This window comes from Vanacampus margaritifer, chromosome 6, assembly GCF_051991255.1.
Source record: "Vanacampus margaritifer isolate UIUO_Vmar chromosome 6, RoL_Vmar_1.0, whole genome shotgun sequence".
In the NCBI taxonomy this organism is placed as follows: Eukaryota; Metazoa; Chordata; class Actinopteri; order Syngnathiformes; family Syngnathidae; genus Vanacampus; species Vanacampus margaritifer.
In genome coordinates this window covers 28,854,866-28,876,219 of record NC_135437.1, presented here as the reverse complement: position 1 = coordinate 28,876,219, position 21,354 = coordinate 28,854,866, and the positions used below count along the sequence as shown (strand labels likewise).

Sequence of the window (21,354 nt, the reverse complement as noted above, 5' to 3'; positions counted from 1 at the left end):
TTTTTTTCCGCACCAAAAGAAGCTTTGAAGCAGTGGTTCTATGGAATTGTAGTTCAGGGTTTGAAGCTTGTATCGAAGCTTCAGTGTCGCACTGCCATCACTACTGTAATCCAACCCATCTTCTCGAAGCAAAAAAAAGACTACTAGAACATCAAATTTTATTTGCTGTCAATCAGGCATTGTAATTGCCACATCCCCAGTTACAAGGGTGTGCAATTACAGTATCTCACATTTTTGCTGTCCCCCCCAAAAAAAATTGAGCCGGAAAGGTTCTAGATCAAAATGATTTGTCGTGGTCTCAGCCACAGAAGCATTCATTCCTATTTCAATTTTCTTGCCTGTCTCTGAATTTTGTGTCATGAGAAGCAGCAGTGTGCTTCATCTGCTATTAGTCCGCAATCATTGGATGAGGCGTTGCCATGGAAACCCGGGTCACATGCGTGGGTTTCCTGTACAGCCATCATCATCATCGGAAGGAGACGAGGATGGTGATGACGATGCTCGGTCCAAAGAGGCATTTTGTCGAGCAAGAAGCGCGTCTTTGACACCACTTCAAGTCTTTTCTTTACTTTTTTTTTCTCTCCATCTTCTCGCTCCTTTCTTGCCGCCCCCCCACCCCCTCGTCACACCCCAGGAATGAGTATAGAAATCCCCGCGGGCCTGACGGAGCTGTTGCAGAGCTTTACCGTGGAAGTGCTGAGGAACCAGCCGGTGGACCTGCTCGACTTCGCCCTGCAGTACTTCACGCGCCTCAAGGACCGCGAGAGCAGCAGCCGCCGCCGGGCGCCCTTCGGCCGAGACGGCGACGAAGATGGCGGGGAGCCGCCGACGCAGCCGCACGGAGCGCGGAGAGCCGCCGCAGGCGTCGGGAAGGCGGTCAATTTCGTCGACGAGGCCATGCAGATCGACTCTGAGAACGGGCTGGGAGACGACGACGACAAAGACGATGACGATTTTCAAGGTACGGCTTTCATTGCGGATGTTACCGCAGTGCAGAGAAGGAACGCGCCATCAAGAAATGTTGCATCCATTTGATGAAAGGGCTGAAAACGTGTTCCAAAGGTTGCATTTGTTGTTGCTCTGTGAGCGAGCAGGCCTCGAGTGGGCCTGCCTGGCTGGCTGGCTGGCTGCGTGCATGATGCTGCAGCCGACATGCTCATCATGTGCTGTTGCAAAAAAAAAAAAAAAAAAAAAAGGCTCGTAGATGTGCAAAAGTTGCTGTTAAGTTTAACATTTGTTGTTTTTTTAACAGCTCCATGTGATTGCTATGAGTTGGGGGATGTAGCGTAGCAACGTTAGCTTAATGGACAATGCATCATAATGGCGTTTGCACACACAAAAAAACAAACATTTTAGAGGCACTGTTTGTTTTTGTTTTTTTTAACTCGGTTTGGCTACTTTTTAACCACATATATGTGGTCTCTTTCTCCTTTTTGCCTGATTAATTCATTCAATTCAAGAAGAAGAAGAAGACACGTTCTAATTTATTTTATTTTGGGAGCTGTCAGGTTCAGATTTTTTTTGTTGGTTTACTACACTATATATTTTAGTTTTGGAGGAATTCTTAGTGTTTAGGAAAGTGGGTGGTTGGATATTTTTATTTAATCACAACCTTTTTAATTTTTTTTTTTTTGTGGCGCTGAGTGGCATTTTGATTTGTTTATTTAGTGTTTTATATTCATTTATGTCTCTATTACATATTTTTATTTATATATATCTTTGGGCATTTCATTCATATTTTTTAACACATCAATCTTTTTTCAGCCTGTAAATGTAATATTAATTTTGGGTGAAAGAGTTTTACTTGTATTTTTTTCCATATTTTATTCTTATTATTTTTATTTATTTATTTTATTTTGGCAGCTGGGAGGTATTGTGATTTTTTTGGGGGGGTTGGGGATATTTTGAGTTGTATTATCACATTAGTCTTTTTATGTTGCTGCTCACATTTTAACTGTATGTTGTTATTGTTATTTTATTTTTTATTTTTTTACTGAATCTGTATGAGAGGGTCCAAATATGACAAGCAGGTGTTAATATGATGCAGTGCTCAATATAAACATATTGTGAGAATAATCCCTCATTGTTGATCTGTGCAAAGACATATTGTTATTGTTGTCTAGTTATCCCGATCATTGTGTTTCGTGTCATTCAAATTGGAGTGAAGGAGGCGCACACTCGAAAGCACATCGTCCCCCATTGAGGTCTCTTTACCCGGCTGAATATTCCAAAAGAGGTCAAGCTTAAAAAAAGCACACGCCGCTCGCTGCGTGCGGATGTCATCACGCGACCAGAAAAGCTCTCCCATTAACTTTAATGTGCTTTTTTTCTTGTCTTTTGCCAGCGCCGATAATAAACAGATTCATCAGGAGAGCATCAGGTGAGTTATGGCGGCAAATGTCTGGACCGTGTGGCCACTTCAAACACTGTACGCGATTCCGCTCATGACATCATCACATCGCCATTTTTTCCCCCATCTGTCTTCCATCTAAAGTCCCTGACAGATAGATAGATAGATGGATTCCGTGGCGCCTTGGGATAAGAGAAGAATTTATTCTGTGACCACACTTGTATTTCAAATATTCTTTTCCCATTGAAATGAATGCGTTAATGGTGTACTTTATAAAAACGCACAGTAATGACATCGTCAAATAGTCATTCTTCACAAAGAGTTACGAATATAGGACTGTGATCGCTATTATGTTGTCAGTCTACGTGTTACTGCACCGTTTGTCTTCAGCCTGTTCCACAGCAACATAGATGCTAGTTAGTGTTAGCATTAAGCTAGTGGACTGAAAGGTTAGCTGTGGCTGTTCAGCTAAATGAATAATGTATGAATTGGTGTAGTTTCTTTGACTAAAAGTTGTAAGTTATTGTTTGCCAAAAAAGAAATGTTCATTGTTCTCGTGGACAAAAAGGACGGTGCAGTTGTAAGCCGGTTCACACTCAAGCTTGTGCACTTGACTGACATGCTGTCCTTTTGTCATATAGTGTGTGCCGAAGCCTTTAATCCTGAAGAAGACGATGACGATAAAGAGCCAAGGGTAATCAGATTACTTATTTTTGTTTTTTTTCTTCTCCTTTGTGCAATGTAGCAAAATTGGACGGTGCAGGTCATCTAATCCAATGCTACAAGTTGTGGCAGAGATTTTTAGCCTTACAGTATTATTCTGGTGTTTTGCTTTGAAGTTTTACATTCTCTTTTAATTTTTTTAAATTATTTTATTTCATTTTTTTTTTATTGTTATATTTATTTGTGTATTAATTTGAATTAATGTATGTGTTAATTAATAGTTATTTCATTCATTATTTAAATTTGTATAATATTCATTTATTTTTGTGTTAATTTTAATTAATTTGTGTTAATTAATAGTTATTTTAATATTTAATAATTGATGAAAATAAAATAACACAATAATAATGCAATGATAATAAATTAAAAATAATTAATAATAATAATTCTTTATTTTATTTTATAAAAAAATATATATTTATATTTATTGGTTACATTATTTATACTTTTATTTGAATATTTTTTCCTTTTTCTTGTTTTCCTTTTTTTAATCCCATCAGTATCTCAAATTGTTTATTTTTTACAAAAAAATATGAATATGTTGCTGTTACCCTTAAACAACTACGAAGAGGCAAATAGTTATTTGATTTCATGTTGCTGCTGATGGTCCATCTTATCGTTGTCCAATTCCAACGTCCAGGTCGCCCACCCCAAAACAGACGAGCAGCGACAGAGACTGCAGGAAGCGTGTCGGGACATTCTTCTATTCAAGAATTTGGATCCTGTGAGTATATTATTTGTTCGACCCTTTAAGAGAGTGCAGAGAATAAATGAAAACAATTTGATGCAACAAATATTGCAATGGAGTTCAGTAAATGCTATTCTCACCGCGTACAGGAAGATATGTCTCAAGTGTTGGACGCCATGTTTGAGAAGTTGTGCACAGAAGGCGAACACGTGATTGACCAGGATGATGACGGGGACAGCTTCTATGTGATTGAAAGGTAATAATGTCACCTCAGCAACTTTTCTAAACCTTCAGACAACATTCTGATCTTTCCTCTCGTCTTTTTCCCTCTTTAGGGGGACCTTCAGCATTTTTGTCAACGTGGACGGCGCCGAGAAGCTGGTGGGTTGCTACGACAACCGCGGCAGCTTCGGAGAACTGGCGCTGATGTACAACACGCCAAGGGCCGCCACCATCATCGCCACCTTGCCTGGAGCCCTCTGGTGCCTCGTGAGTTGACACGCAAACAAGATTTCACTCCCATCGTAGTTGTCATATTCCGTTGCTGCTTATCCTCCTAATGCACTCGCAACTCACAAGTTGAATTTTTGATCCGCAATCAAGCTGAAAGCTCAATTTGAAGTGTACTACCGCGATTCAAATAGGTTGGCTCAGGAATACCGAAAATGTGTAAATAGGGGTGCGCCAAAAAAAACTATTCTCATAAGAATCGCGATTCTCACTTCCTACGATTCAGAATCGATTTTAAATGTCCCAAAATCAATTTTATTTCAATTATTTTATACTGTCTTGCCTTTGTCTGTGTGTGCCTTTATTTGGAGCGCTGTTCATGTTGTACCCGGTTTGGCCACTGAGGGGCAGTGTGGTTCCACGCGCTCTGATACACTGTTAAATTGTAGCCACATTAGAGAGTAGAAGGAAAAAGTCACAATCAAATTATTCCAATAAAAGTTGTTGTTTTTTTGCAGTGTGAAGCCGTTCTTTTAAGTGATGAGAGTGCCGCGAGTAGCGCGCTAATTAGCATTAGCGAGTCAGACTGGAGTAGATCATTACAATTCCTTGCACATCTATAAATTGAAGCAAAAATCATTGTCAATCAAATCATTTTGAAACAAAAATATTTCTTAATCGAAAATCGTTTATGAATCGAATCGCAGACCCAAAAATCGGAATCGAATCGAAACGTGAGACATTCAAAGATTCCCCCCCTTGTAAATAATTGAGATTTAATTTTGAATGCATTCAATAAAATAAAAAAATAAAAGATGTTTAATTTTTTTTAGATTATTATTATTTGTGTTTTTATTATTATTGTTTATTTATTCATGTGTATTTTACTTTTATTATTTTTAATTATGTTTTTTAATTTACAATTTTATTTGTATTATTATTATTTTGGATGTTATTATTATTATTGTTTATTTATTTATGTGTAGTTTATTTTTGATGATGATTATTTTTTTATGTATTAATATTTCCATTATAATCTCATCGCATGCCCTCGCACAAGCAAACCTGAGCCCAGAATTTGCACATAAATAAGCAAACTTTGTTGTTGCTTTGCCAGGATCGTCTGACGTTCCGAGCGATCATCGTGAAGAACAACGCCAAGAAGAGGAAGTTGTACGAGGCCTTTATTGAAACGCTTCCGCTGCTCACGTCACTGGAGGTCACCACTTTTTTCTTTTTTTTGGGGGGGGCTCTTCAGGATGTCATGACACCGACAAACCATGTCAAGTATTTATTTATGTATTTTTTATTTTTTTTATCTCTCCACAGCTTTACGAGAGGATGAAGGTGGTGGATGTGATATCGACGAAAGTGTACTGTGACTCGCAGCAGATCATTGCACAGGTGACGTATATACATTGAATTGTAACTATTTGTTGCATTAATTGTGAATATACTTTAATTGCTCAATTAAAAGTTATCTGTTACTATCTGTGGTGTGTTTAAAAATCATTTACCTTATTAGAAAAAATGTAAACTTGTAATTGATTTTAAAAAAATACAGAAAATATGTATTTGTAAAATGGACAATTTGTTATTTTGTTAAGTAAATATTTTGTTATAATTGCTTAAATTAACAGTTTGAAGCGCAACCATGTATTTTTAAATATATATTTTGCATTTAAAGTTTTTTTCTTTTTTTACTTAACCTACAAATGACCCGGCCCTTCTGTACATTTTGTATGTATGTATTGTATTTCTGTATGTTTTTATGTTGTTTGACCATGTTATGATGAAAAAAAAAAATCTATATAAAAAAAAAAAAAAAAGTAATATCCAATGTCATTGTTTTGTTGACAGGGCGAATTGGCCGATTGTTTCTACATTGTGGAGTCGGGCCAAGTTCGCATCACCATCAAGAAGAGCAGGGTGAGTTTTACGCTGAAGAAAAAAAAAATATATATATATATATATATATATATACATAATGTGTATATTTTTGTTTTTATAATATATACGTAGGTTCTCAAACCGGGTGCCCACAAAATAATTTGCAATAAATTGCTATTCTAAAGGCTTTTTTTTTTTTTTTACATTTTTTTTTTTTGTGTGTGGGAATGCTGAATGTGATTTTTATTCTCCACACTTTTTTGCCGTGTAACAACTCCCACAAAATAGCTCCGATTTACGCCGCTCAAATTTCGATTTGCTTGAAAAATTCACGCCTCCCAGGGTATATACGTCGTCTGATTCCACGTTACTTACCGTATTGGCACAATTTAACGTTCAATTCCACACACATTCAAATCCTAGCATTCAGCTGTTAGCATTCGGCATTCCCAGTCTAGTTACAAGAATAATGTCATATTTTATGTATTTATTTATTTTTTAACAAGAGACATTTTAGTACTGGAATTATTTCTGAATAAATGAAAAATTTTAAATAAACGTTTGTTGAGTTTATTAGATTCAAATCGATTCAAATTGTAATCATCCTGAGATTTTATTTTTGGGCCATATCGCCCAGCCCTATCTTCAATATTTGATAACCCCCAAAAAAAAGGTCTCCCCTGTAAGCGTTAGCTGGCCATCAAATGTTTGAGAAAGTTTTTGATCATGTGTTGTGCACTTCCTTATTCCCAGACGAAAAAGGAGCAGGACGAAGAGGAAGTGGAAATCGCCACGTGCTCCCGGGGCCAGTACTTTGGGGAGTTGGCGCTGGTCACGAACAAGGCGTGCGCCGCTTCCGCCTACGCTGTGGGGAGCGTCAAATGTTTGGGTAAATGTCAGGCGGCCATTTTGAGCCCGGGACTGTGCTTGCCTGTGTGGGTTTCGCAAAATACCAGTAAGGACACAAACGTCACACGTAATCAAATACGGCGGCATGCAGCGCTGACTTAAGAGTTGAATTTGTTTTATGCTCACACTTTTAGCTCAAAACACTCAAATCATCTTTCCCCTTTGAAATCAATGGAAATGCCATTAATCCATTCCAGCCCCCAAAATGCAAAGATTTTATTGTATTGTATTTGATAAAAAAAAAAGAATATATAGTAATGACATACTGTAAATAAATAGAATATAAAGAAGTAATAAATGTGTGCATTATTATTTAATGTATTAATGTAAGGGGACTTGTGTGTCTGTTGTGCCTGTTGTGTCCACCAGGGGGCAGTATAATAAATGTAACCCGACTACACGTACATTTAAATGATGAAACGCACACCGTCGCAACTAAGGTGCGGTAATATTAGTTTTTGCTTCGGATAAAACGAATATGCTTGTGAATCTTGTTATTTACTCAGTTTGTGTTCATGTTAGTGGTGTCAGGCGATTACATTTTTGAATCATAATTAATCGCATGACTTCAACAGTTAACACAGGATTAATCGCACAGATGATATCTGTTCTAAATGTAAAATAAAATGTACAATTCATTTTTTTCTCTTAAGTTTTCATACTCTTGCTAACATAAAAGTGGGGATTTTTTTTAACTAATAGCAATGTGGCTGCATCTTTTAGTCATTGATCAGTCATTTCATAATAATTCATAACATTGAGCTAAAATTAAAAAGATGTACTCTACTTAAAAAAAAAAAAACGAGTGTGATATTGATTTGTGTTCAGGTCATATTTCTGCCACTAGATGGCATAATTGCATTTGATAGACGTTGGTGACAGCTCAGTGCATTTTTCTTTTCATATTAAGAGCTATGTAATTTTTTAAGTAAAGTAACTTGTGATATTCTGGCCATTTTTAAAATGATAAATACAACTTGACCGCAGTGTTCACAAATATATGCATTATTATTACATTTATTATTTGCTAAATGTTGACACGTCGCGACTGGAATTCCCCCCAGCAAGGCTTTTCCAAGTCAGGGGCGGTCATTAATCGCGCGTTAGAAAAAATTAAGGAACTTAAAATTAATTCTAAATTAACGCACTCATTTAGTTAAAGTACACGTTTAAAGGTTAACTCATTCACTGCCAGCTCAGTTTAAAATGGATCATTAAAACGTCTATTGCCGTCACTGGCAGCGAATGATTGAATGAGACAAACACATTTCCAGACGGTTTCTTTAGTGCAGAATGTGTGGATGGTGACCCCAAGTCTGTCCCGTAAACGTGTTTTTCCTCCTCTTGTGTTTTGTCAGTGATTGACGTGAAAGCCTTTGAGCGTCTTCTGGGCCCGTGCATGGACATCATGAAAAGAAACATTGCCAACTACGAGGAGCAGCTCCTGACGCTGTTCGGGAGTCGCACCGAGATCCAGCAGCAGTGCGCCTGAGACGGCTCGTGGGACGGGCGGCTTCTCGGCGACCCATCCCGTATTCCGCTTCAAAAAAAAAAAAAAAAAGGGAAAAAAAGCTTTTCTTACAAGACGATCACGATGAGACTTTCATGTTCTGCAGTAAAGTAACGTACGCCAAAGCAGAGTCGCTTGACGCTCCTTTTCCATCCAATCGCCCTTTGACCTGTGTCGGTGTCCCATTTTCCTTTGAGTATTGGCTAAAAAGAAGTTTTTTGGCTCGGACAGAATGTCGACACGCTGGTACCTCAACATTTTTACAGAGTATTTCTGTGTTAATGTGCGGGCCTGGTGGCCTACTACTATTCTTTTGCAAAAAACAAACAAAAAAAAAACCTTCAGAGAGAGAGCGGATAGTTTTTTAAGACTTACCAACACAGTGTTGTACAATTTAATAGCAAGTACATTTAATTGGTTAAATTGCCCCCTATAGTTTAAATCACGTGTGGCAATATTTAATTCATTTTTTGTTTTTCTGTAAAATATAAGTAATTATTTTGTGTGTATGTGTGTGTCAGTAAAGCATATTTTAAGATTATGCTTCTGTCTACCTCCATTTTAGGTATCGTTTTCAAAAGGAGAGCCACTAAATTTAAAGTGAATAAGTGAAGTTTTCTGGATGTTGTAAGATCCGAATCAAACAAATCTAATTTAAAAATAATCTCTCTTTTCGTCCCTTGTGCAGGTACTTCTGTTTTCTTCAACGCTAACCCATAATGATGACTGTATGTTTCACTTTTCATGTCAATAAAAACACTTTTGTATTCATTTGTTTAGTGTGTCATCCCAGCTCATCCATTCTTTCAATATTGAATGACATGATTTTATGAAAACATATCATCTACATGAACCAAAGACACAATTTTCCCCCAAGTTGAGCTCCCAGAATATGGCAAAAAAAAAAAAGACACCTGACCAAACATCAATTATAAAGAACTAACAAATATCTGACACAAAAATGATTTCAAAGGTCACAAAATCACAAATATTTTGCAAAAAAAAATAACAAAACACCTGACAAATACTCTTAAAAATCTGACAAAAAATGGAGAAAACAAACATACTGACTAAAAAATCAATAAAGTTTGGACAAAAATGTGACTGAAAAAAAAAACACCTAACAAAAGAAAACAATTGGGCAACAAGAACTTAAACAAAGTGACAAATACATGGCCAATAAAAACGATTACAAAAAACGAAATCTGACCTAACTTGGACAAAAACTAAAATTAACAAAAAACGGAAACACACAAAATTTTGAAAAAACTTGGACAAAAAAAAGCATCCGAAAAAACAGTTGACAAAATGTCAAATCCTGTCAAAAACCAGGCAAAACTACAACAGCAACTATCGAAAAGCTGACCAACGCTGACCAAAAACAACAACAAAACATAAAAATGGACACGGTCACGTGGCACAAAAATGCATGCTCAGCTCAGAGTTACCGCCGTACTTTCTGCAACCTTTTTCTCTTCTTTTTTAATTCTGGTCTCATGTGATTTTCATATTGTACAATCCCAATTGATTGATTGATTCATATTTTTCTCGATACGCCATTACTCGTTACGAGTATGTATTTGTATCCCGTAAGAAAAGTGAGCGAGTATGCAGTACTGGCATGTAGCGTAACTTCAGTACTTGCTACATTGCTGATGAAAAAAGAGAGAAAGAACATCTCGGTATTGTTCATGTTGTTGCCAATCAGCTGTTTGTGGGCGGTTCCAGGCGTGGACTTTTGTCCAATCACACGACGATCAACAAACTCCACCCCGCCCTCCATGTTTTTTCCCAACCACAACGTCCAATAGAATCACGACGTTCAAATTATTGACACACCATTTATCCAATAGGACGTCTTGGTTTGAGAACCTCCCCGAGCCCTCGAGTGAATACCTCACAGAGTTTCTTGATGGCGACAGGTCTGGTAAGTGAGTGTTTGGCTACTTTTTTTGTGTCTTCCCTCGATGAAATAAAGCTCAAAAGTGATTTTAAACGGGAGATAATCTTACAAGGCGTGTTTGTGTCACAGTCGGGGGACGTTAGCGAGGTTGTCAAACGGTTCTTGAGCGTCGAACGGCAGGTTGACCGTCGTTTTTTTTCACTCTCCCACTGCCTCGCTTGGCTTGTTTTATCGCTGACAGCGATCTAAATGTGGCGACGAAAGTCATTCAATCGGTTCGATCCGCTTGACATCTTGTGTCCCGACGGTCCCGATGTCATTCATTATCAAGAGGGCCAGCGAGCGAGGTTGCGTCATGCCCCAACTTGTTGACATTCTTTTGTTTACAGTGAAAAGACAGCAAAAAATAAAGAGCGACCACCGCACTTTTCTTTTTTATCTCGCGATATCAAAATAGTCGTTTGAAAACGTATTTTAGCAGCATTGACGGTTAGGTTGTGATAACTGTCGTTTGGCGAGTGTTTAAGTGTCACTTTGGCAGCTGTTTGTCGACAAGGCTGCGCAGTTGGGAATGAATGAGCTCTGGTGCGCATGCGTAAGAAAGCTCGCAAGTTTATAAACAAGGCCTGCGCGCAGAGGGTCACGTGACCGCCCCTATACGTTCACCACGGGGTTCGAGAGACAAAGGAATCCACCCGCCCCCGCATCATATTAAATTTTTATTCATGAAGGCTGCAACTCTATTCCATTCAATCCGTTTTTACGCTTATGTTGTATTCAGAAGATGTTTGAGTAGAATGACAACAAAAACATCACTTCTCATAACATTATGACTTTAATCTTGAAAATATAAAACTTTTTATCTAGAAAATGATTCTCACAAAGTAATTTTGAAAATACAAAACTTTTTATTCTAAATATTCAACCTCACAAGAGTAGTATTACATACAGCCTTACTCCTGTAGGTATTTATTTTTTAAAAATCTTTTTAAAAAATGCAGTTATTAAAATGATAGCAACACACGGCAACTGACATAAATAGAAACAAAAGCAGCATGATGCGGAACATGAAGTATTGTAACTCTACATTTAGTCATTTCACATTTCTTTTTTGCCCAAAAGCAGGTCATGTGATGAAGATTATAAGGACGGAATCCGAGTGAGTTCACAAGCATCCCGTTAGTTGAAGAAGAATCAACACGTCATTGCCAGAATGGACGAGATGTACGATCCGCTCAAGTGCAACGAGGACCTGCCGTCCTCGCCCGGCTGCAACATGGACTTCGGTAACGGAGATGTCAAATCACCTTTGCGTGAAGGTTACACATGCCAAATGAATTTTTGTTATCGTTTTACCCGTCCCACACACTTTACGCGCTAGTTCTCGCGCTCATACTCTCAAGAAATGGCAAACTATCATATAATATCACTTTTATAAAAGGAAAGGATGACTTCTTCACATAGTTCTCCAAGTAAGAAGCAAAGCATGCTGACACATAAAACAAAAGAGAATTAAACATTGTGTATTTGAATACGAACGTACGAAGGCTAACCAGTCGGTTTGCTTAATGTTAGCATATCATTCAAAACATCATAGACTGGCTAACATTAGCATGGATGTCACCGTAATTATAAACCTCCATACAGCTGCTACTTTAACACGCACGGAGCGCCAACACATACAAATAGCTTACAATAGACAATTAAGTGTTTTCAACCAAGCTATATCATTTTGGCTAACAAATGCAGACTAATGCTAACATAAGGTGAAATGCCATTGACTAGGAAATGAAAATTAGCATAGATGTCACAGTTAATATAAAAATGTAAGCATTTTCAACCAAACAACGAAAGATTGCTAGCTTAATGCTAGCATATAATGTGAAATGCCATTGACTAGGAAACGAAAATTAGCATAGATGTCACAGTTAATATAAAAATGTAAGCATTTTCAACCAAACAACGAAAGATTGCTAGCTTAATGCTAGCATATAATGTGAAATGCCATTGACTAGGAAACGAAAATTAGCATAGATGTCACAGTTAATATAAAAATGTAACCATTTCAACCAAACAACGAAAGTTTGCTAGCTTAATGCTAGCATATAATGTCAAATGCCATTGACTAGAAAACGCAAATTAGCATAGATATCACAGTTAATGTACAGATTATGCATTTTCAACCAAACAACGAAAGTTTGCAATCTTAATGCTAACGTATAATTGGAAACCCTATACACGTGCTAACAGAAATTCCGGTAATTCCAACCCTTCAAACAAGTCTACTTTAACACAGACAACCAGAGCATACATCTAAATATGAAAGTGTACTACTCACAATTCAGAATTTAAAGTGTTATCTTGCAAATGTGCGCTATTGTGCGGTTTTACTGTATACTAATGTACTTGCTGCCAAACGTGCAGACGACATGCCGGAGTTGCAGGCGGTGGAAGAGGACCAGAGGTCCCCCGGCTTGTTCCAGGTGGGCGCCGGAGTGTCGCACCAGGAGACGAGCGGCTGGGCCAGCACCAACTGGCTGGCCGAGCTGGCCAACATCGCCACCAGTCCTCAGAGCCCGCTGCTCAAAGACGCCCCCTATAAAAGGTTCGCAACATCACCGAACTTAATTTTTGGGGCTTTTTGGTCAAGACAAAATTTGGGCTGAGTGAAAATTGGGACGTTTTTGGGAGGTCAGTTGTTGTCAGGATTTGGTCAAATTCCCTTATTTTTTGCCAGACAATTGTAATTTTCGGGCAGTTATTATTTTGCAATTTTTTGTCAGATTTCAGTCCCTTTCTGGCATATTTTTTGCCAGTTTTTTTTTTGTTTAAAAAAAAGAAGATTTTTCTTTATCAGGTTCTGTACAGTACCTCATATATTGTCCTTTCTTGTTCTTCTTCTGTGGGGACTTTTGGCAAAGTATTTTACTGATTGGTACATTAGCACCACCAACTGATATTGTCCTACTATAAGGAAACCAATGTGAATTGATGTTGGACAAAGGTGATGTTAGATGGCGACATCTAGTGGTGGTGGTCTGGACTGCACTCAAATTTTTGCTAGTATCTCAAGACAAAAAATTATCCACCACAGGAGTAATTAGTATTTTTTTGGGATACTTTTGCTTTTACGGTTAGCCCTTGTACGATAATGCACGTGTACCTAATGAAGTGTCTGGTGGTGACAACACGTAAAGAGCACGCGGGAAAGTTTTTGAAGTGTGACAGAGGAAATGGTTTCAACTTCTTGTCTTTGTTGTGGTCTTTCCTCCAACGGCAGATCATCTCCAGTCCACATCTTTGGCAACAGCAAGAGTTTACATTCCTACGCCCGTCCTCCGCTGGCCAGCAGCGCGCCCAACCCCTCCAGAGGTCACCTCAGGGAGCGCAGGCGTGTCCGGGTAACTCGCGCGCTGTCTAGATCCCATCACATGCTGGCGTTTCTCTGACGCTCGTTCCTCGTCACGTACGACAGGCCAGCAGCGAGTCCGAGTCGGGAGTTTTCTCCATGTCGTCGTCCTTTTCTGATGACGAAGACATGGCCTGGTCTCATTCATGGCCCTCCACCGCCTGGCACTGCTTCCTGAAAGGTTGGTGGCACGCCATCAAAACACGCACACACGGGGTGGTCGGAGTTCCGCCGATATGGCGGCGACAAAGTTGGAAGATGTTGTAGTCTGTCACTACGCCATGTCGAAGTCGAAGAAATTGTAGAAATGTGTTTAAAGAGCAACAATCTTAGTTTATTCACAGTATTTTTATTTATTTATTTTTTAAGTTTTTGCTTTGCCCATTTTTTGTCAGATTTCTTTAAAAAAAAATTGTATTTAAAATAAAATAAAATAATACGTTTTGTAAATTTTATCAGTAGTTTTCGTCCCTAATTTTATCATGTTTTTGTCAATTGCTTTTGAATTATTTCTATTTTTTTAAATAATTTTTGTCAAGACTTTATTTTTCTATTATTGTGTTATTATGTCACACTTATTAGTATATCTTTGCCAGATTTTTATCTGAGGCTTGCTAAATTTTTATTAAATCCCCCCCAACCCAGATTTTTTTTACTCCATTTTTGTCATATTTGTGATTTTTCCTAAATTTTTTCTCTCCCTAATTTTTGTCTGATTTCCTTTTACAATTTTTTTGTATTAAAAAAAATAAAAAGTTTTGTCAAATTTTGTCAGTAGTTTTCGTCCCCACTTTTATCACGACTTTTGGAATTTTGTCAGAAATATTTTTGTTTATTTTTAAAATCATTTTATAATCATTTTTGTCAAGAGTTTTATCTTATTTTTATATTTTTTCAGACTTGAAATATCTTTGCAAGATTTGTATCTGAGCTCACCAGATTTAAATTCAACACCCCTCCACACCATTTTTACCAAATTTTGGCCAGATGTATTATCTTGATGTTTATTTCCCTTTTTTTTTGTCATATTTGTAAGATTTTTTATGCCCAATTTTTGTCGGCTTTGTTGCAATCTTTCTATATTTTGGCAGCTATGCCTCATTTTTTTCTGTAATGTCAAAATGTTGCCTGACTTTCATTCAAGGTGTTCCTCTTTTGCAGAAAATAGTTCATTGCGCATTTCGAAAGTACGTTCTGTATGTGGAGAATGTTGTAAACGGAAAACCCCCTTCATATGACTAGAAGTATACGAGATGCATACTGAGAAGAATTTGGGTTTTGCAGGAACCCGCCTTCGCTTCCATCGCGGCCTAAACGTGGAGTGGCAGGAGGCAGACGAGCTCGGGGATTCTGATGACGATTCCGACGACGACAGCATGATGCAGTCTTCTGCCTCCTCACTTAAGGTTCGTGGGCCCCCCAACCTTCACCGACTGCATCAAAGCCTTTGTTGCAGTGTACTCAAGATGACCACAAGGTGGCAGCAGTCTGTGTTCTCATAAAGATACGACTACAGTGAATAACAGATTTTTTTTTGTATGCCACGTGAACACATATTTTTAAACCAGCCAGCAAACTACTTCATTCATCTGTTACTTATTTGTATTTTGTCATTTTTTTCCTATCAAACTTGATTCTGTTTTTGTCATTTCTTCCCTCTTCTTTTTCATATTTTTTTTGAAGATGAGTGAATCAGATTTTTTTTATATATAAAAAAAATAATGACAAGTATCGAGAATTTTTTTTAATTTTTTTTGGAAAGACCCCCCGCCCCCAAGTTTTTGTAAACTTTTGTCAGATTTTTATGCAGATTTGTGAGATTTTTGTCCATTTCTTTTGTAATATTTTTGCTCTGTTTTTTTTTTTGCTGTCTGATTTGTTTTCATTTTTGTGTGTCAGATTCTTAAGACCATATTTTTAGCCTTTCTTTTTCCTTTTATTTGTAAATTGTTTTGGGCCTTAGTTTGCCCGTCGTAAAAGTTTTGTTTGATTTTTGTCAAATTTTTATCATTCAACTTGCCAAATCTTTTGTCACTTGTTTTTGTGTAGTTATTCATTTATTTTTCGAGTAGTTGTGTTTTTGAAGCATGATCCGTCCTTTTCCACATTTTTAGAGATTTGGCTCCAAGGGCTTGAAGCTGATAAGCCACGAAGAGACGTTGTCTTACGGCCAGGCAATTCTAAAGCTGACTTTTGACCCCGGCTCCCCCGAAGATGGCCTTTTAACAGCCGAATGCCGACTGGACCACCCCTTTTTCGTCAGGAGTAAAGGTACAGGAATGGATGGCTAGTTTGCAGTTTGAGCAAGAATCTTGAAGATGTGTTTTTAATCTGTTGTCCATCTGCGTCGTCAGGGTGGGCCTCCTTTTATCCGAGCCTTACCGTGGTGCATCATGGGATTCCTTGCTACGAGATGCAGCTTGGCGACACGTGCCTGCCGCCAAACCACCCTGATGCCATTAAATGTGACGATTCGGTGGTTTTTGATACTTTTAGAAGGTACGTGTATGTCTGTGTTGTTTGGACGTTCTCAACACATCCATTTTTGCAATTGAGTGAATGTATCCTGGTAAAAATGTATTATGGCTTTAATGACTCGAAAGTTCAAAAAAATAAATAAATCTACGTTTAGTTGCTGCCCTAGTGAAGGGATAAATTGTGTAATCGCGGGAAATGCACTATAACACATCAGGTGTACAGTGTGTATAAAAAAACTGAAAAATTCTGTTTTATAATGGGCCAAAATGTGGACATGTTTACTCATGTGTACTATATATTTCCCACATAATAATGACAATAATAAATTAGAAATTTTGGATGGTGTCATTTTGAACATCAATGTTTTGGACAATTAGGTGCAATTTAAGCTCAGTCAGTGATTTATTCATATGCCTCATATTTGATATTATTATTAATAAAAAGCCAAAAATTGAAACTTTCTTTACGAGGGTTTTAAGAATCTCTGCGACAGCTTAAGGTGAATGTGTGTGCGTGTCGCAGTTACGACTTCACCCCGCTGGACTCGTCCGCCGTGTACGTCCTGAGCAGCATGGCCCGCCAGCGCCGGGCCTCCCTGTCCAGCTGCGGCGGCGCCAGCCCGGACAGCGACAAACTGGAGCGCTCTACCTCGCCGCAGTCGGCCGGCGGCAAGTCGGGTAGGGGCCAGGCCTCGGGGGGCGGCGGGGGCGGCGGGGGCGCCACGCCCACCAAATGCAAGCGGCCTATGAACGCCTTCATGCTTTTCGCCAAGAAGTACCGAGTGGAGTACACGCAGATGTACCCGGGCAAAGACAACAGGTGTGCGCTCTTATTCCTACTCTCAGGTTTGCATTGGGACTTTTTTAGGACTGTCATTATCGAATCGTTTTATAATCAATTATCCTTCCATCGAATAATCGCCACAACCCCGTAACATTTTAATTTTTATTATTATTATTTTTTGATAATCCACTATGGTTGAACCTGAGTTGAATTAAAACTACTAATTATTTATTATCTTTTGTGCATGAGCATTATTAAGCACCATCAAAATTAGCCTATGCTAAACGGTTAGCAATCTCGATTACCATTAGCACGCCAGTGATTACCATTTAAGGTAAACAAACACTAACTATAATTTAGTTCACATATACATCATTACATCTACATGAGTCGAATTGAGTGGCTATAACTACTAATTATTTATTGTCTCCTGTGCATTATTAAACATCAATAGAATTAGCCTATGCTAAATGTTAGCAATCGCGATTAGCATTAGCACGCTAGTGATTACCATTTAAGGTAAACAAACTATTATTTAGTTCACACACATCATTATATCTACATTACACATGTAAGTGTCTTAAAAGTCAATTACTGATTATGTTTCAGTATACGACTGGAGCCGCTTGTGTTAGCCACAACGCGTTAAATAATTTTCGGCAGCGCAGACAAGGTTCCAGCGGAGCTTCGAGGCAGCCATTTTCAGTCGACTTCTTTTTTTAAAGTTGACATATTCGACTTTATTTTTCCTTTTTTAATTTTTTTTTTTTTACCAGCCAGTAAGAAGTGTGACTCTGACTTCTCCCTTCCAGAGCCATTAGCGTCATCCTGGGCGACAAGTGGAAGAAGATGAAGAACGAGGAGCGGCGCTTGTACACCATGGAGGCCAAGGCTCTGGCCGAGGAGCAGAAGCGCCTCAATCCCGATTGCTGGAAGCGGAAAAGAACCAACTCTGTAAGCCCGCCGCTTCATATTTAGTCGTACTGCAGCGCTGCCCTGACTTATGAGTGCCCCAACTTACAAGCTCTTTGAGTTACAAGTGTTGCACGGTGGAGTGAAAAAAGGAGAGCAATCAAGATACTAGCTAGCTCCCCGGGTGCTTGTTTATCTGCTAGAGAGCTAGTTAGCCTGCCACAGTTTGGCCCCAGGTGCTAGCTAGCTACCTCCTTAGCTAGCTCCCCGGGTGCTTGTTTACCTGCTAGGGAGCTAGTTAGCCTGCCACAGTTTGGCCCCAAGTGCTAGCTAGCTACCTCCTTAGCTAGCTCCCAGGGTGCTTGTTTACTAGCTAGTATGAGGGCTAAAGCCAAACTGTGGCAGGGTTTTTACTTTCTGGACCTGGATTTGCCATCTCTGTACTACAGTGTATATAGGGTAAATAATACACTTTATAAGATTTTTTTTTTTAATGAAAAGAAAATATGTTCTTTGGGGCCTGGAATGGGTTTTTGAGTACAATTAGTTGTTCCCAGTCCAAATTGAACCTGTGTCTTGTGACAGGGTTCCCAGCAGACTTAAGAAGAATCCCTGCACGCTTGACGTCCGGCTCTTTGGCTCGCCTCTCTTCTTGACGGCCGACCGCGAGGATGCCGACTCCGCCTACTTTCGTAAACCTTTCAACGAAGGCAGGACGAACGTTCGAAAGCCGGCATGCCGCCTGGCCACTAACTAAGTGCGTATATTTTCTTACTCTATCGCTAATGCAAAAGGACCTTGTATTCCTCTTTTGGTAGGAATGAACCTCCTGGTTTTATTTCATACGGAAAATTAGCCTGCGGTGCTATGTATGCTTCACTATAGCAAAAGTCAACACGTCTAGTTATAATTGTATAAAAGGGGGATTTTACGGCAACGTTTCTCACTCACTTCCTTGTGATATTTTTCAGGATATTGCACATAAACGGCAAACCTGTCATGCCTTTTGATAATGTTGTAGAAATCTGTTCAATCTCCCTGGGATCTGTAGCCAACTTAAGTCTTCATAGACTTTTGCCATACGTTGATCAGTGATCAGTTTACACTCAAGTCACCGAGCACTTCAGGCCTTTTCGCTGTCAGTGTTCATTCCTATTGCACTTTATATCATGTTATGAATAAATATGTAAACTTCAACTATACAGCCTTTGTATTCTAGAGGAAATGTGTTTGTGCTCGCTTTCAGGTCGCAATAATGTTCATAATGTACAGGTTTCACAGCCCGGAATTGCACAGAATATCCTTGTATCATATTATAAATAATTTTTGTAAAACTTGCATCGTCTCTCTTGTGTGCTTTGTGCTTTCCCCCCACCAGTTCCTCTCATTTGCTTTTCGTTAGTCACCATTTGGCCCATTAGACACGCCGCAGCGGGCAAACTGTTTGGAAGGAGCAAATCCGGGAACGCTTGATGCTTCGAAGCCAATTACACTTGGAAAGTGTCTTTTATTGAATTCTCCGCTATCTGCGGCAACATTAAAAACAAAAGTGCAAGCAGCAACTGCACTTAAGCTTTCATTTAAGACCACCCGTTCAAATGGTGATGAACACAATGTATTATCATTACAATTTATATTACACAAATTGTCCACATAAGCAATTATTTTAAATTGCACATGCTCATTTTTTGGTTTTCTTTTTATTATATATACGCTAATTACATTCTAGAAATACTGTATTGATACAACTGATATCAATATCAATACTGTATTGATACATCATCTAGAGCACTTCACATTATTCAACTAATAATAAGCCAGACCAATTAATCGTCCGGTGATTATAACCGGACGATTATTGCCCTTCAAACACCAACCAAAACAATCGGCCAATTATTTTATCCTTAAAACGTTAACATTGAAGAAAACCGAAGTTTCCGACGCTGTGAAAGTACCCTGAATGCACTATTTTGCTTGTGTAGCATTAGCAACTAGCAAGTGTGCATAGTGTGTTATTCTGTTGTCCCTAAGCGTCCTTTAATGTAATAACACCCCAGTTTGGGTAAAACTGTAAAATTAAACAGACGAAGATAATAATAACATCCACTGTATATTTAAATACAAAACATGCTTCGTTTTTAATCGCTAGCCTAGTGCTAATGATAAAAGTGAAGGGAGGATCCCATTTAAATGCTAAGTTAGCATCGACCTTGGGAGTGTTTTTTCTTCAAATAACGAATATTCACACATAAATGCTGTGGGAACACATACCCACAGGTAAGATAACACTACGCAAAGGCACAAATTCTTCTTAATGTGTGAAAAAATATTATTTTTAATAGAATTCAATCGTGAGTCCAGTTCAGTAACTTCCTTCTGTACTCAATTCAACCGTGTACACACCATGGATGCAGGGCACCACACTGCTCCCAAGAGGCTAAAACGCGCAGAACAATCAGTTTTTGGTCTTACTGTTTTTTTCAGGTGCTACTATTTTAGTTTATTTATTTTAGTTATTATTAGTTTTTTATATTTATAAAATAGCTGAAGTTGTATAAGCCTGAACTAGTATAATTGAAGGTAGATTTGATTGACATGGCAACAGATTGTGGCTGAACTCTGATTGGATAAAAAACAAAACAAAAAAGCCGCTGGAACCAGACTGCAGTGCAGCAAAGAGAAATATTACCATATGGCATATGCGGAGAATAGGCTGTTGGGAATAAATGAATAATAATTATTAAATAGCATCAATTTATTTAAATTCTAATAGTTGATCCATCAAATTGTGTTTTATGGATCAACTATTAGAATTTATCAATATTCAACCTCGCACCCAACTGCCATTCCCATTGCTACAGACAGAGGGCGCAAATGCTCAGTAAAAGTACAGCACTGTATACTTGTATATTTGAAGTCAAAACGACTGTACTTGATTGAGTAGTGTGGCTCGCGAAATGACGAGATCAATGCCATCAATCACTAACTTTGCACCCGATCAAAACAAGTTTCAAAGTTGTCGGCTTCCATGGCCGCTGCTCTGAAAATAGCAACACGCTCGTCGTCATTCTGCGAGGGTGACTCCCTAGTCATGGCCGCTCGCTCTGCACGCCTCAAGACATAACAATGATCAACACCCCGCAAGCCTTTCAAGCGCAGGAATCTAATTATAGCCCACATCGGAAACACTAGCGCTCCCAAATGAGCCCGCTTGAATACTTTATGGAGTATTTCAGGCAGCGCCTCTCAACGGCGTTCCATTTTGGAAAAGGGCAACCGAGAACTGGCTCATGACTCACTAATCCAGATCCATTTCCCTTGTCCTGTCACGTGGTAATTTACTCACAGA

The 21,354-nt window shown here is 38.6% G+C and overlaps 2 protein-coding genes across 3 annotated transcripts; both read left to right on the top strand.

Moving 5' to 3' along the window:
* Positions 1–454: 454 nt before the first annotated feature.
* On the top strand, positions 455–9,291 carry prkar2b (protein kinase cAMP-dependent type II regulatory subunit beta). The gene is made up of 11 exons (XM_077567826.1): positions 455–961; positions 2,345–2,380; positions 2,992–3,044; positions 3,714–3,797; positions 3,911–4,017; positions 4,097–4,250; positions 5,329–5,430; positions 5,541–5,615; positions 6,072–6,140; positions 6,855–6,990; positions 8,369–9,291. The coding sequence occupies exons 1-11, from the start codon at positions 637–639 to the stop codon at positions 8,500–8,502; spliced, it is 1,275 nt and encodes a 424-aa protein (XP_077423952.1). The 5' UTR covers positions 455–636; the 3' UTR covers positions 8,503–9,291.
* A 1,104-nt stretch (positions 9,292–10,395) lies between these two features.
* hbp1 (HMG-box transcription factor 1) lies at positions 10,396–19,343 on the top strand. 2 transcript variants are annotated; one of them, XM_077569311.1, is made up of 11 exons: positions 10,396–10,447; positions 11,546–11,709; positions 12,848–13,028; positions 13,704–13,824; positions 13,899–14,013; positions 15,117–15,238; positions 15,947–16,103; positions 16,187–16,331; positions 16,833–17,129; positions 17,906–18,047; positions 18,591–19,343. In XM_077569311.1, exons 2-11 carry the CDS (start codon positions 11,637–11,639, stop codon positions 18,606–18,608), a joined length of 1,371 nt encoding a protein of 456 aa, XP_077425437.1. In that variant the 5' UTR covers positions 10,396–10,447; positions 11,546–11,636; the 3' UTR covers positions 18,609–19,343. The 2 variants fall into 2 exon arrangements, with proteins under 2 accessions (XP_077425437.1, XP_077425438.1); XM_077569312.1 differs by having other exon boundaries at positions 10,403–10,447; positions 11,549–11,709.
* Positions 19,344–21,354: the final 2,011 nt, after the last annotated feature.

Excerpts from the sequence above, each read along its gene's own strand:
- prkar2b (XM_077567826.1), top strand. The coding sequence starts at position 637 with ATGAGTATAGAAATCCCCGCGGGCCTGACGGAGCTGTTGCAGAGCTTT. Across the intron at positions 2,381-2,991 it reads ATTCATCAGGAGAGCATCAG|TGTGTGCCGAAGCCTTTAAT; the intron begins GTGAGTTATGGC and ends TTTGTCATATAG. Across the intron at positions 4,018-4,096 it reads AGCTTCTATGTGATTGAAAG|GGGGACCTTCAGCATTTTTG; the intron begins GTAATAATGTCA and ends TTCCCTCTTTAG.
- hbp1 (XM_077569311.1), top strand. The coding sequence starts at position 11,637 with ATGGACGAGATGTACGATCCGCTCAAGTGCAACGAGGACCTGCCGTCC. Across the intron at positions 11,710-12,847 it reads CGGCTGCAACATGGACTTCG|ACGACATGCCGGAGTTGCAG; the intron begins GTAACGGAGATG and ends CCAAACGTGCAG. Across the intron at positions 14,014-15,116 it reads CTGGCACTGCTTCCTGAAAG|GAACCCGCCTTCGCTTCCAT; the intron begins GTTGGTGGCACG and ends TGGGTTTTGCAG.